The 22,071-nt window shown below is 65.4% G+C and overlaps 6 protein-coding genes across 6 annotated transcripts; 1 reads left to right on the top strand and 5 right to left on the bottom strand.

The window, feature by feature from the left end:
• Positions 1-390: 390 nt before the first annotated feature.
• MNEG_4674 (hypothetical protein) lies at positions 391-591 on the top strand (the record flags this gene model as incomplete). The annotated part of the gene is made up of 1 exon (XM_014046855.1): positions 391-591. The coding sequence occupies one exon, from the start codon at positions 391-393 to the stop codon at positions 589-591; it is 201 nt and encodes a 66-aa protein (XP_013902309.1).
• A 2,201-nt stretch (positions 592-2,792) lies between these two features.
• MNEG_4673 (hypothetical protein) lies at positions 2,793-8,229 on the bottom strand (the record flags this gene model as incomplete). Its single annotated transcript, XM_014046854.1, has 13 exons — positions 2,793-3,217; positions 3,539-3,596; positions 3,882-3,986; positions 4,240-4,375; positions 4,603-4,744; positions 5,007-5,062; positions 5,292-5,620; positions 6,038-6,256; positions 6,391-6,473; positions 6,723-6,837; positions 7,093-7,455; positions 7,685-7,839; positions 8,049-8,229. 13 exons carry the CDS (start codon positions 8,227-8,229, stop codon positions 2,793-2,795), a joined length of 2,367 nt encoding a protein of 788 aa, XP_013902308.1.
• Positions 8,230-9,106: 877 nt separating this feature from the next.
• Positions 9,107-10,721, bottom strand: MNEG_4672 (phosphatidylinositol 4-kinase; the record flags this gene model as incomplete). The annotated part of the gene is made up of 5 exons (XM_014046853.1): positions 9,107-9,177; positions 9,531-9,657; positions 10,006-10,071; positions 10,295-10,369; positions 10,614-10,721. The coding sequence occupies 5 exons, from the start codon at positions 10,719-10,721 to the stop codon at positions 9,107-9,109; spliced, it is 447 nt and encodes a 148-aa protein (XP_013902307.1).
• Positions 10,722-10,978: 257 nt separating this feature from the next.
• On the bottom strand, positions 10,979-12,949 carry MNEG_4671 (phosphatidylinositol 4-kinase; the record flags this gene model as incomplete). The annotated part of the gene is made up of 3 exons (XM_014046852.1): positions 10,979-11,118; positions 11,333-11,494; positions 11,722-12,949. 3 exons carry the CDS (start codon positions 12,947-12,949, stop codon positions 10,979-10,981), a joined length of 1,530 nt encoding a protein of 509 aa, XP_013902306.1.
• Positions 12,950-13,672: 723 nt separating this feature from the next.
• On the bottom strand, positions 13,673-16,427 carry MNEG_4670 (phosphatidylinositol 4-kinase; the record flags this gene model as incomplete). Its single annotated transcript, XM_014046851.1, has 6 exons — positions 13,673-13,858; positions 14,060-14,845; positions 15,147-15,248; positions 15,675-15,764; positions 16,101-16,197; positions 16,363-16,427. The coding sequence occupies 6 exons, from the start codon at positions 16,425-16,427 to the stop codon at positions 13,673-13,675; spliced, it is 1,326 nt and encodes a 441-aa protein (XP_013902305.1).
• Positions 16,428-17,716: 1,289 nt separating this feature from the next.
• Positions 17,717-21,180, bottom strand: MNEG_4669 (glycoside hydrolase family protein; the record flags this gene model as incomplete). Its single annotated transcript, XM_014046850.1, has 8 exons — positions 17,717-17,818; positions 17,984-18,220; positions 18,437-18,705; positions 18,976-19,368; positions 19,680-19,809; positions 20,148-20,389; positions 20,553-20,877; positions 21,157-21,180. 8 exons carry the CDS (start codon positions 21,178-21,180, stop codon positions 17,717-17,719), a joined length of 1,722 nt encoding a protein of 573 aa, XP_013902304.1.
• Positions 21,181-22,071: the final 891 nt, after the last annotated feature.

Here is a 22,071-nt window from a genome sequence, read left to right as displayed (position 1 = left end):
GACCTACCTCGAGAAGCACTACGAGTCATTCCCGGCCGCCACCCCCGAGGAGCTCATCCTCCACGGCCTGCGCGCCCTGGCGGCCAGCCTGAACGAGGGGGAGCTCACCAAGGCCAACTGCGCGGTGGCGCTGGTGGGGGAGGGCAGCAGCTTCGTGGTGCTGGAGGACGACGACGTGGAGCCATACATCCAGGTGGAGGGGGGATGCGTGGGGTGGGGGCCTGTGCGTGTGTGTGTGCGTGTGTGTGTGTGTGTGTGTGTTTTGTGCATGGGTGGGCGGGAGGCAGTCAGCAAGGCAGGGAGGCTGCTGTCGTTTCGACCGCAGAGCACTGGCGAGCATCCGCTACTTTGCTGGGTTGGATCAGAAGGTGTGGCCCGCGTGACCTGCTCATGCGCCTCCCTGGTATCGTTCGTGAACACCCTCAGCTGCTCAAGGACGAGGAGGGCGGCGGCGGCGGCGGCGAGGAGCCCATGGCCGCGCAGGACGACGCGGCGGCGGCGGCCGACGACGGCGGCGCAGCGGCGGCGGCGGCGGAGGGCGAGGGCGGCGGCGGCGGCGACGGGGACGGGGCGGCGCCGATGGAGTCGTGACCATGCGCCGCAGCAGCCGCGTGTCCTTTGCATTGTAAATCAGACTGGCCCTGTGTAGATTTCACAAGAAGCCACGGGCGTTTAGACGAGCCGAGGCAGGATGTGGGCACTGGAGTGAGCCGTCAACACAGGCGTGTACTGGCCCAGTGATGGTCGTGAAAAGCTTTGTTTCTCTGCAGCCCGGAACCTGTTCGTCGCCCAAAACACTGCGACCTTGGGAATAAGGCTGGCCCACCAAGAGGCCTTCCTCCTGCCTCTGCCAAGCAGACACTGCCTGTTGTGGGCCCCCTACGCCTACTTCCTGGGTTGTGTGTCGCACCCCTCAGTCAGTAAGGACAGAACGGCAGGAAAGAAAACGTGACATTGGTTGGGAGTGTGCATGCACCTGAGCATGATTCAGGAATGGCGATGCCGGCGCACCCCACTGCGAGGAGCAGCACAATTCCTGTGCGCACTCTGTCGCTCAAGCGAAGCGCCCTTCTCTTCTTGCAAATGGCTGGCCTAGGCGGGCAATTGAAATGTGGGCAAAGAGGTGCACAGAACAAGTGCGGATGCAGGCCAATTCACAGATAGTTCTGGGGCCCAGGAGGATTCAAGGCAAGGGGCTAGGGCGGAGGGGCTGGGGTGGAAGTGAGGAGACGTGGCCCAGCGCCGGGAACCCGTGTGTTTGCGCGCAGAAACGCACCGCGGTTTCGTCCCTCCAGCCGTGATGCATGGGCCTGGCCGGGCATCACAGGGCAGATTCGCCCACCGTGTGGCTGGTGGTCAGGCAGCTTGCTGTAGGGTCAGGTGAGCAAGCGGTCCCAGTGGCACTGGCTGTGGAGGACTGCCTGTATCAGCCGTCAGTCTGGATGGCGCCACATTACCTCAACGCAACCTCATGTGTGCTCTTTTCTGGAACCGTGATACGGCAGATTGTCCCCTCGACATTTGCGAAACCGAGACAGCTGATAAGGGCGACAGCGCTATGGCTTGATGCGAGCAACCTGCATCCGGCCGGCGGGTTAAGAGCACGCGCCAAAAGCAGGGCGTATTCGGCGCCTCACCCACAAGGGTGCCAGCAGCAGGGGCTGAAAACAGGGGTGTCTAGCACGCTTCACGAGGCCCAAGAATAAGGGCCGGCTCAGCTGTGGCGGCGCGTGCAGCGTCCTCGAGATGAAGCGTGGGGGTTGAAGGATTCAACACAAGAGCGTCGCTCCAAGTCAAGTGGGCAGTACAAAGCACAGTATATGCGAGTGCCACGTCGTTGCAGGCGCAGGGCCTGGGCACCTGAGTCCTGACCCCCTGCCAGGATGGTTGTCGTCCCTGGCCATCATCGAGGCGCCAAAAACCAACGCCCCCGGCAGTGGCTTGCGTCATTGCTTGGGGGTGGCACACATGCTCTAGCCTTGCGCGCAATATGAGACCAAGCAAGTAGTGAATGCGTTTGCAACTATGCATGGACTAAGAGTATGCGTGTGCAGGGAAGGGACTCAACGTATGCAGCGAGTTAAAAAAAGGCGCCGCCGCCCTCCCCCCCTTTGACAAGGACCCCAACGTCACGAGCCAGCCATCGGCAAGGCGCCTGCGGGTTTGCGCCAGGAGCGAGGGCGGTCTCCAGGAAGCACGGTCAGGGTTCAGGGCTGCTGGAGGGTGGTGCACAAAACAGCAGTGCAATGGTGGTTGGTGCTGCGCGGCCCCACCAATGTTGTTGCAAGGAACTGAAGCTGTGCGCAAAAGATGAGGCCGCAAGAGCAATACTTGTCGAGAGAGCGTCGCTCTGGGGCTGCTGCTGTAGCTGATGTGTCAGTGCCCGAGGTTCTGCCGCGGCCGGCGCCATGAAAAGTGGCTCCTTGGCGCGTCTGATGCAGGGGGAAACCAGCGAGCCTGCACACAAACTAAATTTGGATGATGTGAGCGCCCGACGAACATCTGATCAGCGCGCTGTGCATTGACGACAGTGCACAGGCAAGCCGCCTGCATCCAGCAGACGGTGTTCGTTACGCAAGGCGTGTGCGCGTGCGCGTGCGCGAGTGGGGGTGCGAGTTTCTGGGTTTGCGCGCCTGGTCAGGCTTTTGACAGTCTGCACGACTTGCGTCGATCGCGGGTGGCCGGCCTGCCAGGCGGTCAGCCCTCTAACGGGTCTGCCGATCGTCATAGGCGCTGCCAGCCACCGACGATGGTGCAGCCGCCACCACCGTATCGCCGCAGCGGCCGCACTGTCAGCGCCGCTCCTTGCGGGCCAGCAGCAGCAGTCCGAGGAAGGTGCCCAGATGGACGACCCCGAGGTAAGCGATCAGCGCAGCAAAGTACACCCACATTGGCGTGTCGAGCACCCCAAAGTACCCCAGGATGGCGTCCATGCGCATCATGCACTCGCCGCCCGGCCGCTCCAGCACGCGCGCCGCGGCGGGCCCCGCGAGCTGCGGGGTGGCGGGCAGCATGCCCCGCAGGGCTGCCAGCTCAGCGTCCCCCATCAGGCCGCCGGCGCAGCTGAGGGTCGCTCCCTGGAACTCGGCCTTGATGTAGGCGCTGTACGCAAAGTTGACCGCCGAGATGTACCGCAGGTTTGACAGCCAGGCCATCCGCATGTCATCGAAGCGGATGATGAAGTTTGAGAAGTACATGCACAGCGCGCTCCACAGGACTGCGCGTGGCGGCCGGAGGGCGGGGTGTGATAGGAGCGGTGGTCGGCTCCGGTGGCAGGGCGGGCCGAGCGATGTGCTGCGCACACGCAGCCCCGTGTGGGGTCCGGCATGCGCAGCGGCGACGAACAGGTCGCGACAGGGCCAAACGTGGACGCGCCCCATGCAGGTTCTCTGTGCTGCGGACCTTGTGGCACGCTGGGGACTGGCCCTCCTTGCTTTTACCACAAATACGCCCTCAAACCGCAGACATGCAATAAGACCAGACGCGAGCTGAGCAAGCGCACAGCCATGGAGACATGCAGCCACACGTGGGGGCTCACTGGTGACGAGGAAGCTGGTGTCTTCGTTGGGCATCACTATGGACGCCATGGAGTGCACCTGTGGAGCAGGGGTTGAGGGGCAAGTTGAAGGAGAGTATCATAGGGTGAGGTTGGGCAGGAGCCCAAGGGGCAGGAGCGGGGAGCAAGGAGAGGTGGGGGATGGGCATCAGGACCAGGATTGTGATTGTTACCAGGGGCTGGCGTAAGAGGCTGGTTGATTGTGAGACTTGGACAAAGCAGCGGTGGCGACTACCCTGCCGCATACCTACGTACGCATGCACCTGCACAAACACACACACACACACGCAAACACACATATACACATACACACACACATGCATACCTGTTGGCCTATCAGATAGAGTAGGATGCTGCTGGCGCTGTTGCCGGCGACGCCCAGCGGCGTCAGCCGCAGCCCTACCATCCCGTAGCTCACCAGGGCACACACCTGCGCACAAGGGAAGGCGCGAGAATTGCACAGCAGTCCAGGCTGGCGCACAACGCCCATGCACCAATGTTTGCAGGGTGTTTTGTCTGCTGCAGTCGCTTCCTGTACCTGCAGCTGCTTCCTGCCAGGCGCGTTGCGCTCAAACATGCCCAATACTATGTCCTTGATGGGGTGTGTATGAGTGCAAAACGGTGTGTCCGACCATGATGTTCAAGCAGCAGCCAAGAGCCGAGCGAAGTCTGAAAAGCCGCACCAGCACGTTTGCTACAACAAAGGGCAGCACGGCCAGCGACTTGGCCGCGTAGTAGGGCGAGGGGCTGTACAGGCGGGCGCTGATGTCAGCAGTGTAGTGGCGCTTGTCGGCCGTGTAGAGGCTCATGTAAACGTACCTGCTTGGACGGGTTGTGTTGTGAAAACCGCCGCCGCGAGGGTGAGCGGCGTGGCCGAAAGGGATGTTGGCAAACAGTGTGAGAATAGGTCATGGCTGAGCAGCGAGACGGTGCGGGGGTCAACGGCAGGACAGGAGGGCACGCACGCTGAAAGCGAACACCAGCCTCGCGAGGGTGCTGGTGTCTGCACTACATCACTGCGCGGGATTCGGGAAGGCGTGACCCACGGCATCAGGAGGTACTGCTGCGCCTGGATGAAGAGGACGTTCAGGCGGTTGCGCACGCCCTCCGCGCCAAACGCGTCGTCGCCGGCGCGCCAGAACACGAGGCCGCAGAGAACGCCCAGCCAGCAGAACACCAGCATGCGGCCTGGGTGTGGTTTCATCATTGAAGAGCAGCAGGTCGGGCGAGCAGGAGTGCTGAGGCGTGGCAGTGACCATGATGATTCATGAATGCCAATGCGCAATGCAACTTTCTGGACATGAATGAAGGCACTGAGCTCGAAACGGAGTCAGGGCTGCGTTGCTGCCTTGGGCGGCGCAGCTGCCGCGCAGCGCGAGCACGCGTGGTGGGGAAAGGGTGGGTGCAGGCGGGTGGTGCATGCAGCAAGGGCGGCCGGCGCATAACCCACCTGCCACGTCAGCAGGGTTGCGCACCATCCTCAGAAACTCACGCCACTGCAGCGCCCTGGGGAAGGCAGAGGGCCGTCGGTGCGCACACGCACGCGTGAAAGGTGCGACGCGGGGGGACGCGGGTAATCAGGGGAGGGGCGACTGGCTGCGCAGCAGCAGGGCAGGGTGGCAGCACGACCTTGGCGGGCAGGGTGCCCCGACGCTCACGTCACCACAAAACTCAACCAATGCAGCGACTCGAAGCCAGTTGCAGCGGCATGGGATCATCCGTCCTTGACCCACACCTGACAGTCGCGCGCCAGCCGGCTCCGAGCTGCGCCTTGCCACCACCGCCGCCGCCGCGGCAGCCACCCAAGGCAGCCATTGCACGCGCAGCCGCCGCGCCCTTGCTGCCGCCGCCGTCCTCGCTGCTGGAGGGGGCGCTGCAGACCTCCAGGTCCCAGCTGCTGGACTCTGTGCAAGACCCTGCGCGCACCACGCCGACGGCGACGCCCCCGTGCCCGCGCGAGCGCGAGTCAAGTGAGAGCGAGCGCCTGTCGTCCAGACGGGGCGCGGCCTGGCCCGCGGCCGCGGCCTTGGCTGGGGCGCCTACGGCGCTGCGCCCTGCCGGCAGCTGCGGGCGACACAATAAGTAATACTCTGCGAAAGCAGCTGCGGCCGTTGCCAGCTCGGGGCGGCTGCCTATGGTGCCACCTGTGTCAGCCTGGGGGGCCGGGGTGGCGGAGTGGCGGGGTGGCGGGGGAGGCCGAAGCAGGCGGGACGGTGAGTGAATCAGTGCTCGACGGCAGAGCTTGGTGACACGTTGACGATTGGTCAAAGCACGCGCGCAAGCCTCCACGCTCCCGACCTGCTGCGCCCCAAGCAAGAAGAGGCGCAGAGGCAAAAATACTACCTCTCACAAGCCCACCGATGCCGGCACGCTCGTGGCTGCTGCATCCCGTCTGTTGTGGCAAAGGGTGGACAAGCGCGGCTCCTGAGCCCGCTGGCCTCAACCCCAAACCCCACAATCACGCATGCACCTCTCGCTTACCTGCTGCTTGCCTGAAAACCCCACATTCACCAGATCCATCACCCAGTCTATCGACGTCCCATGCACGTCCGGCCGCCAGGGGCCCATCCCAATGGACTCGAACCAGGCCACGACGTCCTCGCACGGGCCCGTAAAAAGCAGCAGGCCGCCGGAGAGGATCGAACACGCGTCAAAGCAGGCCCACACGGCGGCGCGGGGCTGGTGGATGGAGGCGATCACCTGCGGCGCGGGGGCGGCGGTCGCGTGCATGTTACAAGTTCATGCAGGAGAGTCGAAGCGTGGCCCAGCCGAGCCAACGCAGGCAGGTGAAACGGGCAACACACAGCCAGGCGGATGCGGGGGAGGCCTCCCACCGTGAGGCCGCTCGCACGGGCGCGGCCCCGCAGGTGCTCCGTGACGCTGAGCGCAGAGCAGCTGTCCAGGCCGCTGGTGGGCTCTGAGGGAGGGAGGGGGATGGGTGGGGGCCTAGCAGCGTCAAGATTCGTTTTCGCCCTGCACGCGTATTGATACAATCATTCCAATGATGAAGCTGGATGCGCAACGACTCACAGCAGGGCGCGGCGGCAGCTGGGGCGGGTCGGTTGGCTGCACCCAGAGCGAGGCGCAGTGCATGGCGGCAGCCAGCGCCGGGAAACAAGCAAACGGCGTCCAGATAGAACGAGAAGGGGGCGAGCGGCGTGCGCACCGTCCAGGAATACGATGCTGGGGTTGGCGAGGGTGCCGACCGCTACGGACACGCGCTTGCGCTCTCCGCCGCTGAGGCCCCGCAGGCAGAGGCCGCCGGGCAGCACGCCGCCTACCTGCGGCCGGCAACGGCAGTTGGGGATGAAATGGAAGCCCGGAAGTCAACGGGGCTGAGACTGGGTCAACGCAGCGCCTGCAACGCTGTGTCAGTAAATCATGTCAAACAGCGTCTGCTGTGGGGTCTGCCCGGGCAACTGCCGCCCATCGCGCTGTTCCGCATCACTCTCAGGCGCCCTCTGTTTGCCTCTAAACAAAGCATCAGCCTGGTTCTCTCAAACATGCAGGCACCACTGGGGGTGCAGGGCCCCCACCAGGGTGTCTCGCGCGTGCAGCAACCCCATCGCCGCCAGCACCCCCTCCACCCGCTCCCCCGCCACACGCGCCGGCGTCCCCCGGGGCAGCAGCAGCACGGCGTGCAGCGCGCACGTCTCCCCGACAGTCATCGTCGGAAGGAAGGTGTCCTCCTGCGGCACATAGGACACGCGCGGCGTGAAAGCGGCGGCAGCGGCGCCGCGGCCGCCGACGGCGCGCGCGGCGCCGTTGACGGCGATTCGCCCCGCCAGGCGGCCGACGGACTTGCGGCCCGCGAGGATGTCGAGCAGCGTGGACTTGCCGGCCCCGCTGGGGCCCATCAGTGCCAGCACCTCCCCGGGCCTGGCCGCGCCGCTGACGTCCTGACAGGGTTGCGGTCCGGTGCCGGCAGCGTGGGGCAGGCGCATTCAGACGTCAAGCTTAGGGATGCCGGGGCATGGAAGGCGGTGGTGGCGGCGCAGCGGGGCTGCTGTGGGGAAGGCGGCGAAAGGCAGAGAGCGCACGGCGAAGTCAAGCTATCACTATTGCAGCTGATGTGGGCGAGCGATTTTCACACACACAGCTGTGTTATTGGTGCAGTGGGTGCCGCACCTGAAGCACCGCCCTGATGCCGGCAGGTGTGCTGTAAGCGCACCCGACGCCCTCCCATTCCAACAGCAGCGGCGCCGCGGCGCCCGGCCGTGCAGCCCCTGGCGCCTCCAGGTCGCCCGCCGCGCGCACCGCGGGCTCAGCCTCACTGCGCGCGCCTGCGAAGCGGAGCCGAGGAGACAAAGTAGGTCATGACAAGGCGGGCCTCACCGCCCGTAGAGCCCAGAGTGTGAGCGCCTGTCGGGCCGAAAGTGATGACCCGATGAGCCCTGTAGTGACCAAGGGACCACCTTGCGGCCGCTGCCTGCTGGGCAGCCGGGCCCGCCGGCGTCGCCGGGGCGGGGCCCTCGTCGCCGGGGCCCCTCACCTCGGCAGAAAGGCAGCGCCGCCGTCAGCCTGCGACAGCGCTCTGGCGCTAGCTTGGCCAGTGCGCGGCAGATCCAGAAGGCCGCAAACAGGTGTGCGAATATGAAGCATGGCACCCACATCGCCGCGCCCGCAGGCCGCGCTTCGCCGAATGCGGCGGGTGCTGGCTGGTCGGGCGACATTGGCTGTGCGTAGCGTGGGCCGCTGGGGTGGGGCGGGCGGGGGCCGTCTCCGGTTGGCCGGGTGCGGGCAATCAGGCGGGTGCGGGGGACCGCCGTTGGCAAGGTGGCACACAGTGCGGCTCTGCAGTCTGAGAATGGGATGTAGTCTGGGGGTCGTGGTCATGAAGCCCTTAGGAGGGACGAGAGTCGCTCGGAATGCCACTAATGAGCGTGGATCACTAGAGTGTGACAAGCACGGGCAAGGCAGCCGACACACGCTACGCAGCAACACAACTGCCAGCTTGATGTCGAACGCTTAGTCGACGAACGTGAGGTCGCATACGTCACAAGCACGCAGCTCGACAGCTGCCGCGCCGCGTTGAAATCAACACACCTTTCGCGGTTTGGCGGGTTACTAGCGCCGATGTCATGCAAAAGACGCCCTTGGTCTTGAGTTGCATTCTGTCCCACTCTGCTGCGGCCGGCGTGTTGGGGTGTGTGGTCGGGGCGTGGGCAACTGACGGTGTCGAGCGAGGTGTCGCCGGTGGTTGGCTGATCGTTCGTTGGTCACTCACGTGGGCCTGCAGCGCTGGCGGCACAGGTGCATGTTCCAAGAAAATTACAATTTGTTGTCAAGAACAAGAGGCAACGCCGTGCCGTCAATCACAGGGTACACGAGGTTGGCACAGTGCTGGCAACGCCTCGCACGATATTGAAAGTGTAAAGCACATGCCGCAACTCGCGGGGCGGCGCCCTCGAGCCTCTCTCGCCGCCCCTGCCGCAGCCAGGCTAATGGTTGTAAGGGATGATGCCAATCAACGTCACTCGTCTGCTCTGGCACACCCCTGCCTGTCACTCATAGACTACACACTGCCCCTCAGCAAGCTCTCACAGAGCACTACAGGATGCCGTTCAGCACCCTCTGGTAGTAATCGTACTGCCGAGTGCTCCAGGAGTCCAAGCTGTCGCCTGCGGTATGGACAGCCCAGGCGCAGCATGGGTTGCGGGATGCCAGCACACCAAAGGGGTAGATGTGGGAAGGGGTTGTTTGCAGCAAACGGGTACACACAAGGATGTCACGTGGCGGCCGCACATGCGCCAGCAGGACGGCAGCAACCGACACACGCCGCGAGAGAGTGCCTTGAGAGAAGACCTGGTTTTCCGGAGGGCGCCAGCTCCATTGCTGCCGCCGGATCGCCTAGCCTTACAGGTGCAAGTCAACAAAACTCCCCAAACCAACAACGCCAGTACGTCAAGCAGCTTCCGCACACCCGCAAAACCCCGTCCGCCCGTCCCAACCCCCCAAGCGGGACCCCACACACCTATGAGCCCGAGCACGTGCTGCACCACCTCCCCCTCACTCAACGCCGGGGCGAAGCGCGCCGCCAGCGCGCGCACGGCGCGGTCGCCGCCGCCCTGGAAGCAGGGGAAGCCGCTGCGCGCCATGACCTGCGGGCGAGGAACGCCAATGCGCAGAGCGCGGTGAATGGTTGCAATGGTTGCTTGCAGACTCAGTTGATCGTGTAGAACCCTACCAACGCCTTATGCAAGGAGCTTCAGGCGGGCAGACACGTCGTGCGGTCATGCTGATGAGGCGAGCACACGCGGTGTGGGGCACCACAGGACTCTGTAAAGGGCGCTGCCTCAGCAGCGAGGGGCCCCAGCTTCCAGGCCGGGACATCGCTCAAACCGGCCCCTTGGATTCAGGCTGGGGCATGACCCCTGGGATGCGGCTGGGTGCCCGGAAGCACGGTCGCACGTCGATGCGGCAGGGGTCGGAGCCGCGCGGCGGCGCACCTGCACGGGTGTTACGATCCTGTCGCGCTGCTTGCGCGCCGCCAGAAAGCCCTGTATGCACAGGACCTGATTTGGTTGGGGTTTGGGAGGGGGCGGCCGGCTAATAACAGGGGACCTCCACTAAGATGGATACGTCAGCAGAGACGAGATAAGCCAAACATGTCCAGCAAGCCAGCACCAGGGCACCTGCTCAGCCAGCAGCCACCGTTGTGAGGGGACGACGGAAGGATTGCTGACAGCCTCTGCATTTGCAATGTCATGGCATCTCACGCGCGCCCCTGGCGCAAACCTTGAAGTAGTCAAACATTTCAGAGGGGGCCCCGTTGCTGTCGCTGCCAATGACCTCCAGCACCTCGCGCGTCAGCTGAGTGTGCGGATGAGGACAAACCAGGCGGAGATGAGTACACACACGCCTCAGGTACCGCAAAGCCAGGTATATGTGCACAGGAACACATAACATTGGGACAATGCAGCACTAGGGGGCACCAGAGGGATATTGTAGTCCAGGAGCAATCGGAAGGCGCACTCAGAATCTGCTGCTGACCACAGCCGGCCGAAGGCGGCTGCAGACGCCGCCGCCTGCGCAAGCGCAGACGGCCCATCCCCACCTTCATGGGCGCGTTCTCGAACCCGACGCCGCCCGGCAGGCGCCCCGGCGCGTTGGTGAGCATGAAGCCAAAGTCGATGTGGATGACGCGGCCCTGGTCGTCCAGCATGATGTTGCCGTTGTGGCGGTCCTTGACCTGGGGCCGGACGGTTTGAATTCAAATTCGCAGCGTGAAAAGCAGGGATTGATGACGCGGCAACGCCCCCGCCGTGGTGCAAGGCGTCGGTTGAGGCTGGGCGGCGGATGGCGGGCTGGGCAAGACCGCGCTGTCAGTTGAGGGGAGTGGGTTGCGGCGGGCGTCTGAACCAGCCACGGGTGATACAACCCCCACATGGGTGAGAAACGAACCCACTGCACCGGATTGCGTCACGCAATCATTCGTGCCTGCAGCAGGTATGTGATGAGGCTGTAGGCCGCGAGGGACTCTGTGAACCGCCGCTGCGCGGCGGCGCAGGCGGCGCTGCCGGCCGGGTAGCGGCGGAAGAAGTACTCTGACAGGCTGCTGCCTGGCAGTCGGAGGGGGTGACGCAAGTCGGGTGACCTACGAGAGTTTGCCCCAATTAGGGCCGTCTCACAACAACGCGGTCCTTCAAAGGCACCAGCCAAGCAGCCACGGGCAGTTGGACAGGCACAAAATTGCAACCAACAGCAGCGCCCACGGCTAAGACTTCATACAGTGCATGCAATGCATCCGCTGTCGCTACAAATGCTGTCGCACACCCTGCCGCGCCCCGCCGCGGCCCTGGTCGCGCTCTGCCCGCGCACCCGCCCTGGCCTTGACCGTGTGCACGCTGAGGGCGTCAGGGATGAGCTCTATCAGGGCGGTGTCGTCTGACGTCACCACCACCTCAAACGGCCGTACCCACAGCGGCAGGCCGGACTCTGCGTGCAGCCGAGGGCGCGGCCGAGAGGACGGGTGGGTCGATGTGAGTGGGGTAAGGTATGTGCGCGAAAGCCGGCGCTGCCACCATCGTTTTTGAACGGTTGCACTGCCTGCAGTCACCGGGTCTGGCGGTGCCGGCTCAGCCACTCCAGCTGAAAACTGTGCACCGCCCTTGGTCCAACGTCCGCCCTCCCCCCAGTCAAGCGAGGTCAACGGTGCCGCTCACCGGCCCAGATCGCGCCGAACTCGCGTATGAGCTGCAGCGCCAGCGCCTCCTGGCGGCAGTCGTCCCCGCTCTTCACGATCACCGCCCGCACCGCCCACCCCGGCTGCTCCGCGCGCGCGCCGGCCGCGCGGCGCAGGCGGCGGACCTTGTGTGCCCAGCGCTCGCCGTACACGGCGGCCGCGGCGGCCTCCGCTTGGCGCACCCGGTCCTGCGCCGCCGCCGCGTCGTCCTGAGCGCATGGCGACTGCTGCTGCTGCTGGTGCTGCTGCTGGTGCTGGTGGTGACTGTCCGGCCCTGGCCGCCGCCGCCGCCGCCGCTGCTGCTGCTCCTGCTGCGGGTCCACCAACGCGTCGCGCCCGAGCAGCCAACCCAGGAGTGACCGGCCAGTGGCCAGCCGCTCCTCTGCGGCAGTACCCGCAGCTGCTGGCTGGTCGGCCACCCCATTTGCGGGCTGCTGCTCGGTCGACAGCCGCTCTTGCTGCTGCTGAATAACTGCCAGGTGCGGGTCGGCTCGCTTCGCAGGGCCAGACCCTGTCTCGCCCACCCGCTCGCGCTCCTGCTCGTGCTCCTCTGCCGCCGCCGCCCCCGCCGCGCCGCCCACCTCCCCCCTGGGCGACGCGGCGCCACTGCCGCTCACGCTGGTGGCGCCACTCCCGCCGGTCGGCACCAGCAGCGGCGGCCCTATGTCCGCCACCGCCGCCATGCTGCCCGCCATCGTCCTGCCTGCAAGCATGTCGATCGCCTCCAAGGACGGCATCCGCCGCCGCCCGCGCCGCGGCGCGGGCGTGACGCCCAGCGGCACGCCCGCGCCCGCGCAGACGTCGAGGCGCAGCTCTAGCAGCCGCGGTGCCTGCTGCGCTGCCGCGCCCCCGCTGCCCTTGCGGGCGAATGGCAGGCGCCCGTGGAGCCAGGCGCCGCCGCCGGCCGCGTCGAGGCTGCCGCCGCCGCCGCTGCTTGCATGCCAGCTGCAGCTGCCGCCCTGCGGCAGCTGCCCGGAACCTGCGAGGGCAAGGCCGCCGCCGCCGTCCCCATGCCAGCTCGAGCTGAGGGCCAGCTGCGCGGCAGCTGCTGCAGCAGCCAACATCGGGTCCTCCAAGACGTGCAGCTGCACCTTGACCAGACGCCCCCCGCCGCGCAGCCGCTCGGCAGCTTCCTGCATCTGCAGCTCCAAGGCGGTGGGGACGTGCGCGCCACCGCCTTGAGATGGCGAAAGCTTGAGCGGGCCCATGGTGGACGCTGAAGCGGGCAGCAGCGGCTGCAGCTGCAGCTGCGGCTGCGGCTGCGGCGACCGGTGTGCATCCCCACTGCTGGTGCGAGCAGCTACCGCGGCGCGTTTGTCAGGCCCGGCCGGCCCAGGCGCCGCGTGACCATCCGCAGCAGGGGCGCGGGCTGGAGAGGTGGGAGAGGGTGCAGGAGAGGGGGTCCTCATTCCCTCAAGGGCTGGAAACGGCGTTGGCGCCGCCCCGCGCGCCGGCCCCCGCTGCTGCTGGCCGGTGCCCTCACGGCCCTGCGCCGCTTCGGGATCCTGCTGCTGCTGCTGCTGCTGCTGCTGCTGCTGCTGCTGCTGCTGCTGCTGCTGCTGCTGCTGCTGCTGCTGCTGCTGCTGACTAAGGTGTTGAGGCAGCTCCAGGGAGGCCCCTTGCTCGTGCTGGCTGGAGCGCTGCCGCGCCAGTGGCGAAAGCGCGGCCCCGCCGTCCCCAGGCGCGCCGTCCTCCGCAATCACCTCCACGGTGAGCAAGAATGGCACCTGGATGCAATCACCCGATGAGAAGGGTACTTGTGAATGTGCTGCTTCATACCGCAGGCGCGCGCAAGAGGCGCGATCGCGGCCGCCGGCCGCCAACACATGACGCAAGCCGCTCTTCTCCACCACACAAGGAAGCCCCGGGCCCCGAAAGCCCGGGCTGAGGCACGCGCGGCTGCGCCCACGTTCTCGCGGCGCCGGACAGGCTCATATCACCTTTTCGGCGCTGTTGAAGATGACAGCCTCGTCAGCGCACAGCCGGACCACGCGCTCCGCCGGGCCGCCGCCGCCGCCGCCGATCGGCAGCAGGACAGGCACCTGCTGCGCCGCCGCCGCCTCCACCTCGTTGCTGATGCGGCGCAGGCAGCGGCGCAGGACGGGCATCCGCTCCGCCTGCGCGTTTGTTTTGCACGGCCTCGCAAATCTGTGTGCGGCGCTTCACGGGCCGACCAGGCGCTCCAGGGTGCAGCCGCAGCCCCTGCAGCGCGCCGAGCAACCGTCCCCCGCAGGCTGTCACGCCCGAGACCGCCGGCAGCGCAGCCAATCAAAACGCCCGGACACAGGGGCTGCGACCGAGGACCCAGCGCCTCGCACCTGTTGGAAGCGCGTCAGGCATCGCGACGCCTCGCACAGCGCCGCCACAAAGTCCATGCTCGCCCCAAACAGGTCGCGCCGCAGCCGCCCCTCCATTCCGGCCGGCTGCGCGGCCAGCAGCCCAGACAGCGACAGCAGCCGCGTGTCTTCCGCCTCGTCAGCGACCAACCACGGGGCCCCGGCCGCCGCGGCCGCTGCGCGGCCGCCGACGTCGCTGCCGCCCACGCTCCGAGGCGGCGCCTGCGCCGGCGTGCGCCCGCCGCCGCTGAAGCTGTCAAGGGCGATGGCCGCCTCCTCGGCCTGCCGGCTCGCGCGCATGAGGGCGGTGACGCCCTCCCCGTCGCCCAGGTCGTCATGCAGCTGTCCCAGCCGGCGTTCAAACTCCTCCAGCGGCTCCAGATCGCGCGGGGCCAGATCCTCGCCCTCGCTCTCCTCCCTCCCCTCACCTCTGCGCCCCACGACAGCGCGGCGCTCGCTCTCAAGCAGCGGTTGCGTGACCCCTGGTGCATGATGACGCTGCTTCTGCTGCGGGTGCTGCTGCTGCTGGTGGTGCTGCTGCCCGTCGCTCAAGCTCGCGCCGCCGGCGCTGCCGCCGCCGCCCCTGCGGCCCTCGAACGACGCGCGGAAGCGCCCGATGCCGCCCGACGAGCCGAGCCTGGCTCCGATGCTGCTGGGCGGCACCGCCACAAAGGAATCCCCCAGGGAGGATGACGCCGCCGCCGCCGCTGCGCTGAGCTCGGCGCCCGGCGCCAGCAGGTGTCGCGTCAGGTCCCATATCGGCAGGGGCTGCGGGCGCACAGGGCGGGTCAGGGAGGGCTCATTGTGGCCCAACGCACCCGGCGGCGCCACGCCTCCGCCCTGCACCCTTCTGCGGCCGCCGAGGCGCCCGAGCACCCCTGCCATCCCTGACACCGCGCTTGCTGGCTTTTGCGCCGTCCGTGTGCTGCCCGCACGTGAGCACCCGCCACGCGGCCCCAGCTGCAGCCTCTCATACACAGGGCCCCTCATCCACACAGGGCCACGTTGGCTGGAGCACCCGGGTAGCTCCCCACCCCTCGCCCCGCGCCCCGCCGCGCTTCCCGCCCACCCATCTGCCGTCCAGCGCCGCGCACTCCACTTTCTCCCTGAACAACGCCAGGTGGCGGTTGCTGGGCTGGTCCAGGTGCAGCGCCAGCAGCAGCCACGCCACCTGCAGGCCAAGGCGACCAGGGGCGACGCACGCGCGCGCGTTGGGGGTGCAGTTGGGCCGCGGGCGCGGCGTGTTCCTTGTGGCGACCATGAGAGCTTAGTGGGGCGTTGCTGCTGTCAAGGCTGACAGGCGCAGCACCCGCTCTCTGATGTCTTCATTGTGGCCAGGGCAAGCTCCTCTTAGGCAAACGAAACCGGCTGCTCCCACTTCCAGCCGAACGCAAGCTCACAACAACCAAAACGCGCTGTCCCCGCCGCTGCTGCTGTTGACGCGGGGGTTGGCCTGACTTGCGGACCTGCTAACAAAGCGCCACTGCCCCACAACACTATTCGCTCCCAGCATTCACTTGCCCAACGGCATTTCTTCGCTGCGCTTTTGCCCCATGGCAATTCTTCTGCCCCACAGACTGACGATATGCAGACGCACCTTCAGCGCGAGTCCCAGCGACGTCCGGCAGAGCTCCACCACGGCGCGCTCCAGGCAGGTGGAGGGGCGCGCTACTGCCAGGTACACAACCTGGCAGAGCAGGGGCGGTGGGGGAGGTGCGGTGATGAGCGGCGGCGCGCGTTCTCGCGGCGATCTGGGGCCAGGGGCGAGGCAGCCTGGTCGCCTGACGGCGATGGGGCCGCGCCCGGGTGCGGGTCAGCCCCGCAGGCTGCTGGCGCCAGGGCCCTCAAAGGCGCACGGCTGGGCGGTTGCGGGCCCAGAGATGGACCTCGTCCGAGGCGCAGCCTGCGCTGGGCCTTCGCTGACGCACTGAGGGGCGAGCGGCGGTGCGCTCCGTGCTCTTGAACTTTTCGCACTTTCACCCCCCCTCCCTCATCCTCTGTGCCTCGTTGGTTTGCCTCACACCTGTATGAGGAAGCGCTCAGCGGCGGGCTGCGGCAGCTGCAGCAGAGCAGAGCACGCGGCCTCCTGCGCGTGCGCGCTGCTGTTCAGATACAGCTGGCTGCAACAGGGCGTGTTGGCGGAGGTGCGCGAGCGGCGGATCAATTTGCGGGTCGGGGGCGGAGGATGGGGCTTGGGGCGCACAGCATGCGGCGAGACGTGTGCGCGCTGCCGCGCTCCGACCCTAAAGTAACTCGCGTCGCGCCTCGGCAGGCGCGGTGCTCACGTTAGGATGCCACATTCATCTGTCGGTACTCCCAATCCGTTGGAAGCCAGCTCCCACGCTGCCATTCTGATCCAGTTCACGGTGACACGCAACTCACGGCTTCATCGTTCGCGCTCGATTGCTGAAAACTCAAAATATCAACATGTATTTGTGTTTGTGAGGTCATGCGCACGGTTGGGTAACGCTGTACAATGGCGACATAGCCCGCACACATGACTGAAAGCAGCGGCGCGACGAAAAGGCATGATGCCACAAATGAGGTCCCTGAGATCCCTGGCGCAGAAGATGCCTTTGATCCCGACTTATACATCTCTCTGTACCAAGTTGGGGTTACAGTACAAATGTGGACGGCAGGTGCGCGGTCGGAAGGTCCAGTTGTTGGGATACCGTCAAGTACGGCATGTCTCAGGGCGGCGGTTGCACCGTCTGCTGCATGCCAGGCGATCGCAGCCTACATACGATATTTAAGGTGTAAAAAGCTGTTGTTTGTGCTTGTGCTTCACTCTCGCACCTGCATCACTATGGATTTGTGCCGCTGGCGCGTTTGCCGAGTGGCCTGCGCAAACATCAGCACTGCGCAGACCGGTGTGACCACAGCGGCGACCTTCCTGCCGCCGTCAGTCGCTGCCAACTGGATTTCACATGCGTGCTGTTCCATACAGCCGCGGCTGAAATGATGCTCGGGGTGCTGTTTGTTACAGCTTGTGCATGTGCTGTCACGCAGCCCTCTGGCAGGCAAGATGTGAAGGGTGGGTTAAATGGGTGCGAGGATCAACGCGGCGGCTGGTCGCTGCGCCCTCTCACGTGCGCAGTTGACCGCCATACCAGCAATAGGTGCAATCAAGCATGGCATGAAGCTTCAGATCAAAAGGGTTCAGCTGGCGTGGCTAATCAAAAGTTGTTGTGTATAAATCTATATCAGGCACGCCGCGCTTCCTCAGCGCGACGTGCCCGCCGTGCATTTCGCAGCACAGCGCATGTCTAATAACACAAAACCCACGCAATGGCGTGGTGCACCGGTATGTGGGGGTCGCAGGTCGGTCGGGCGTTGCATCAGTCATGGCTAGTGCGCATTGTCAGCAAGCACAACGCCACTGGTGCAGGTGGCAGCCTGCTGCCGTCACGTGACCCGTGCGCGGGCACACACACACCCATAAACAAACACGAGCAATAAGAGGGACCACATGGGCTGAACATAAATCGCTACTCAGGTTGAGTGCGGGGCGTGCGCCTGCGGCCCTTGCTGCTGCTGTTACCACTCATTTCAGAGGCCCGCAAGCGCGCCGCGCCACAGACGGCGGAGCGGGGCGGTACTGCCAGGGAATGCTCGGGGCGTTCTTAGCCACTTGGCCACTTAGGCACTCAGGTACTTGACGCCGCACTCCTTGGCGCTGACGGCGGGGCTGATGAGGCCGGCCAGGGCGCCAGTGAAGCCGCCGTTGTAGTCGGTTGCCACCTGGTTGCAAGCATGAGGCCGCAAAAGGGATGCAGACGCGTGAGCGGCCGGCTCTGCGCAGGGCAAAGCGGCTCACAGACGCACGCTCTGCGGCCGTGAAGGCCAGCCCAATGCACCGGCAGAGTCCAACGGCAGCGCAGGCCCCCATATGCCGGGCAGACCCACCTCGTTCTGGATGAAGTTGTTGCGGTTGTCATCGTACACGTCCTGACCGTTGGGCCCGCCCACCAGCGCGCCGTACAGCGTGTGGGGGTTGGGCGCGCGGCTGTTGAAGTAGTCCCAGGTGCACTGCTGGCCCAGCGGCGGGCAGCTGGCCGCGCGGTGGTGGGGCTGCTGCGGGGGGTTGGGGCCGTAGCCCACAACAAAGGAGTGGCCGGTGACGCCGCCAAGGATGTAGTTCATCTGTCGAGGATTGCACGTGAGGGGGCAAAGGTAGCAAGATCAGGGATGCAAAGCACGCGGGGATATTTGGCAGGGTTTAGGTGGGAAAGATCCTGTTGCAGGCCCGTCCCAAGCCGCCCAACGGCCGCCGGTGCATGTAGACGCCGTGGCGCCCAGTGCCGCCGCCCGTTGCCCCCTGCACCCCCGCCCCCTCCCGGCGCACCCCCCGGGCCGCACCTGGCCGTGCGCGAAGCAGTCGACCTTCCTGGTGAGCGCGGCGTCCGCGGCGCCGTTGGCGTACGCCTCCATGAGGAACAGCGCGTTGCCGACATGGCGCAGGCTGCCCCACTCCCCGCTGAACGCCAGGCCCTTGGGCGTGAACTTGACCCACGCGCCGCCCTGGGTCCAGTCCTTGACGAAGTCGGCCATGCGGGTCTTGTAGAAGGTGTCCTCCGGGAACCAGCGGGACAGGAAGACGACCACGCCCCAGGAGTTGCTGTCCCAGTCTGCGGGGCGAGTTGAGGGTTACGAGGGAGCGTGCATGCTGTTCAGCTATTGCAGCAAGATGGGAGCTCGAGGCGGCAGTGCAGGTCAGCAGTCGCGCAAGGGAGCAAGCACTGTCGGCATCCACGAGGTGTGCGCAGCCGGGCGCCAGGCGGCTGCAATTGACCAAATCTCAACCCCTGCTCGTGTGTTTCAAAGACAGCTGCACGCGCCCGGCCCAGCGTGCTGCCATCCCCACCCTGATCCCCACTGCTGCCCCAAGCCCCACCCACCAAAGTTGTTCCACACGCCCTTGCCGTCCTCGGTGGCCCAGTGCTTCTGGTAGAGCGCCTTGGCCTCAGTTTTGTACGCGGCGTTGCCCGTCCTGACCGCCAGCCAGGTGGCCGCCCACGCCATGTCATCGTACATGTTGCTTGACCGGTAGAAGTTGGCCGCATCGGGAATTGCGTTGTTGTACAGCCCGACGTGCTGTGTCGCGAACGCGTAGGCCTTGAGGGCGGCAGCGAGCAGCTGGGCAGAGTAGGCGGGATTGGTGTCCTGGAAGACGACCGAGGCAGCGCCCAGGGCGGCGGCCATGGCGCCGACGACGTCGGAGCCGGGCTTGTCGGCGGTGAGGACGTATACGGGGTTGGCCTGGGTCTTGTCCTCGGGGCGGCCCCACACACCTTGGGGGGGGGGGACGGAGGGCGAGGCGGGGAGCAGGGATTGACACGGGTGCGCACAAGAGCGTTTGCGGTGGGTCCTCCTCCATGTGCTTGCCCGCGGCAGCGTGTGCTGCCTGCGGGGTCGCCCACCGCAAGTATGCTGGCAAATCCTCGAGGTCACAATCAGGCCAGGCCAACAAATTTGGGCACCCTCGGCTGTGAAGCGGCCTACATGCGCACCCGCCATACTCCAGCGCCGCCCCCGCAGGGCCTGCCCCAGTTGGCAGATTGGTGTTACATCAAACATGTTGCCCCAGCAGCCAGCCCCTCACCGTGGTCCTGGTTGCCGTTGCCGACCTGGCCCACGATTTCGGTGCCGTCACCCACACACTTGATGAAGTAATCGGTGACCCACTTGATGTTGTCCAGGGCGGTGGTGTACTGCTTTGACGCGATGTAGTTCTGTGGTGGAGGCAGCGAAAGAGGACGGCGGTTCAGCAATGCGGCCGTTTTGCTCTGAAGCACTTGGCCAATGGGCCCGGGGCGTGCCCCTGCGCTGTGCACCCCTGCGCCCTGGTTGGGCCGGGGCCCTTCTTTGTGCAAGGCGCGCCCTTCGGGTCCTGCGCAGCCCAGACTTTCCCCGCCCACACATTTTGGCCCATCACTGTTGCTGTATCTCCTCCCGACGCCGCAGCTCCCCTTGGGGCGTTCCCGCGTCCCATGCCTCAAAACAGCACGGGACCAAGCATCCCCAGAGGTCACGTCAACCCCCTCCCCCCCCCCCAGGCGCCCTGACTCACGTCCTTGAACTCGTAGACAGACCAGGCGAGCACCGCGGTGGTCCAGGCCATGGGCAGGTTGAACTTCACGTTGTCCCCCGCATCGTACCAGCCGCCGCTGACGTCACGGCCGTCGGGCGCGCGGTCGGTGACGCCCGAGTCGCCGCGCCAGGTGATGCGGTTGGTCTTTGGCAGCTTGCCGCTGCGCTGGGCCTCGTAGAACATGAAGGACAGGCCGAGGACGTCGGAGTAGGCGGGGTCACCTGCAGGGGTTCAGAAAGGGGTGTGCCCAGGCAGGCTTGGAGGCGCGTTTGCCGGGGACGGCGCTAGCAGAGAGGGGTGCTGCTAGGTGCGCGCGTCACAAAGCCGGCGCGGCGGGGGTGCGCCCACGAGCGCAGGGGGGCAGTGATTGGTGGCATGGCGCACCGTTGGTGGCGCGCTTCATGGGAATGGCGGGGCCGGGCTTGACGACCTCGATCGGGGCTTGCTGCGCCTGGTTCTGCTGCTGCTGCTGCTGCTGCTGCTGCTGCTGTTGGTTCTGGTTCTGGTTCTGCTGCTGCTGTTGTTGGTTGTTATTGTTGTTGCTCCAGTTGTTGTTGTTCATCTGACCCTGGCAGTTGAAGTAGTAATCATCGTTCCGAACGCAAGAGAAGCCGACCGGGCAGCAGTGAGCGTCCCACTGCTTGGCGACGCACTTTGGGCCGGGGCAGTGGGCGCCGCTCTTGCCGCCGCACTGGTCCCACGCGTTGAGCTGCACGGCGCAGGCCTTGACGGGCTTATGACCTTTGATGGTTTGTTCACCCGTTCAGAATTCGAGAATGAAGGCCGATCAGGGGGTCAAGCGCAACACAGGTCGAGCAACGCACAAGGGCCCGTGATACGATATGCAGCATGTTGCTGTTCAGCTGTACTGCTGAACAGCCGCACCCCTGGGTGCGCACCCCGGCAGGAACGATCGCAGCGGCAAGCAAGCTGGTTTCTAATAGAACTCACGTGCAGCAGCCGCAAATTGAAGGCTGCCAGCCCCCACCAGGGCGAGGATAAGGAAACGCATGTTTGGCGGGTTGGCGCCTCAAGTCCAACCTGCACGCCGCGCAGCAAAGGTAGGTGGTTTGAGCCTCGATCGTTCTATGTGTCAAATTGCGACCAACGTACAGAGGTAGACCGCTCTGGATGGTCGTGCGCTTGATCGCGGTGACACACTCAAGCCCTGCTCCCACGCTGAAGCAATGGCTGGCTGCACAACATACTATTTGGACGTGTTACACACCTTATACGTGGCACGTGTGCCCTTCAGGCCGGGGAGGACCTCGGCGTGGTGCTGATGCAACGCTGCTGTGTCGATCCTTCATGTACAAAGTCCAGAAAGTGGTAGGAAATGTGTGATCAATGAGAAGGGGAGCATCTTGTAGTTTCTCTGGGCACCAGTGGTCACCGGCATGACAGCTCCGAGCACCCAAAAACGCTGGTGTGCTCGACAAGCCATAAGAGGCGTCCGCTCACCCTCATGTATATGAAATGCAATTTCAGCAGATACCGAGTGCCATAGGTGCGGCGTTGTCCCTTCCTGCTCCAAACATCCTCAACTGCGGAGGCTTGCCCTTGTGGAGAAACTGTGCAACCTCCGCCGAAACCCCTGAACCCACCCCTACCTTGGCCTCACAGGCGCAGCACTTGAGACCTGAATTCAGTCATGTGTGACCTCAGCGCAATCTTTGATAATCATAATCGTCCATTGGCTGCAAGGGCAGCCAGCATAAAAAGCACAGCACTGCTTTTGTCAACCTCTCCATGCACCACTACTTTGCGCGACATCAAATCAGCACTTGCTTTCATGCGGCTGCACTAGGTGGCCAAAGAGGTGAAATAGAGACTTGGAAATGCATGAGAACAATCGCAGCAGAGTCGGGATGATGCCAGGGAGTGTTTGGAGGCACTTCAGGAC

The sequence above is a fragment of the Monoraphidium neglectum genome (genome assembly GCF_000611645.1).
Source record: "Monoraphidium neglectum strain SAG 48.87 unplaced genomic scaffold scaffold00660, whole genome shotgun sequence".
In the NCBI taxonomy this organism is placed as follows: Eukaryota; Viridiplantae; Chlorophyta; class Chlorophyceae; order Sphaeropleales; family Selenastraceae; genus Monoraphidium; species Monoraphidium neglectum.
The sequence above is the reverse complement of the archived record's forward strand: the minus strand, read 5'-3'. Positions and strand labels throughout refer to the sequence as shown.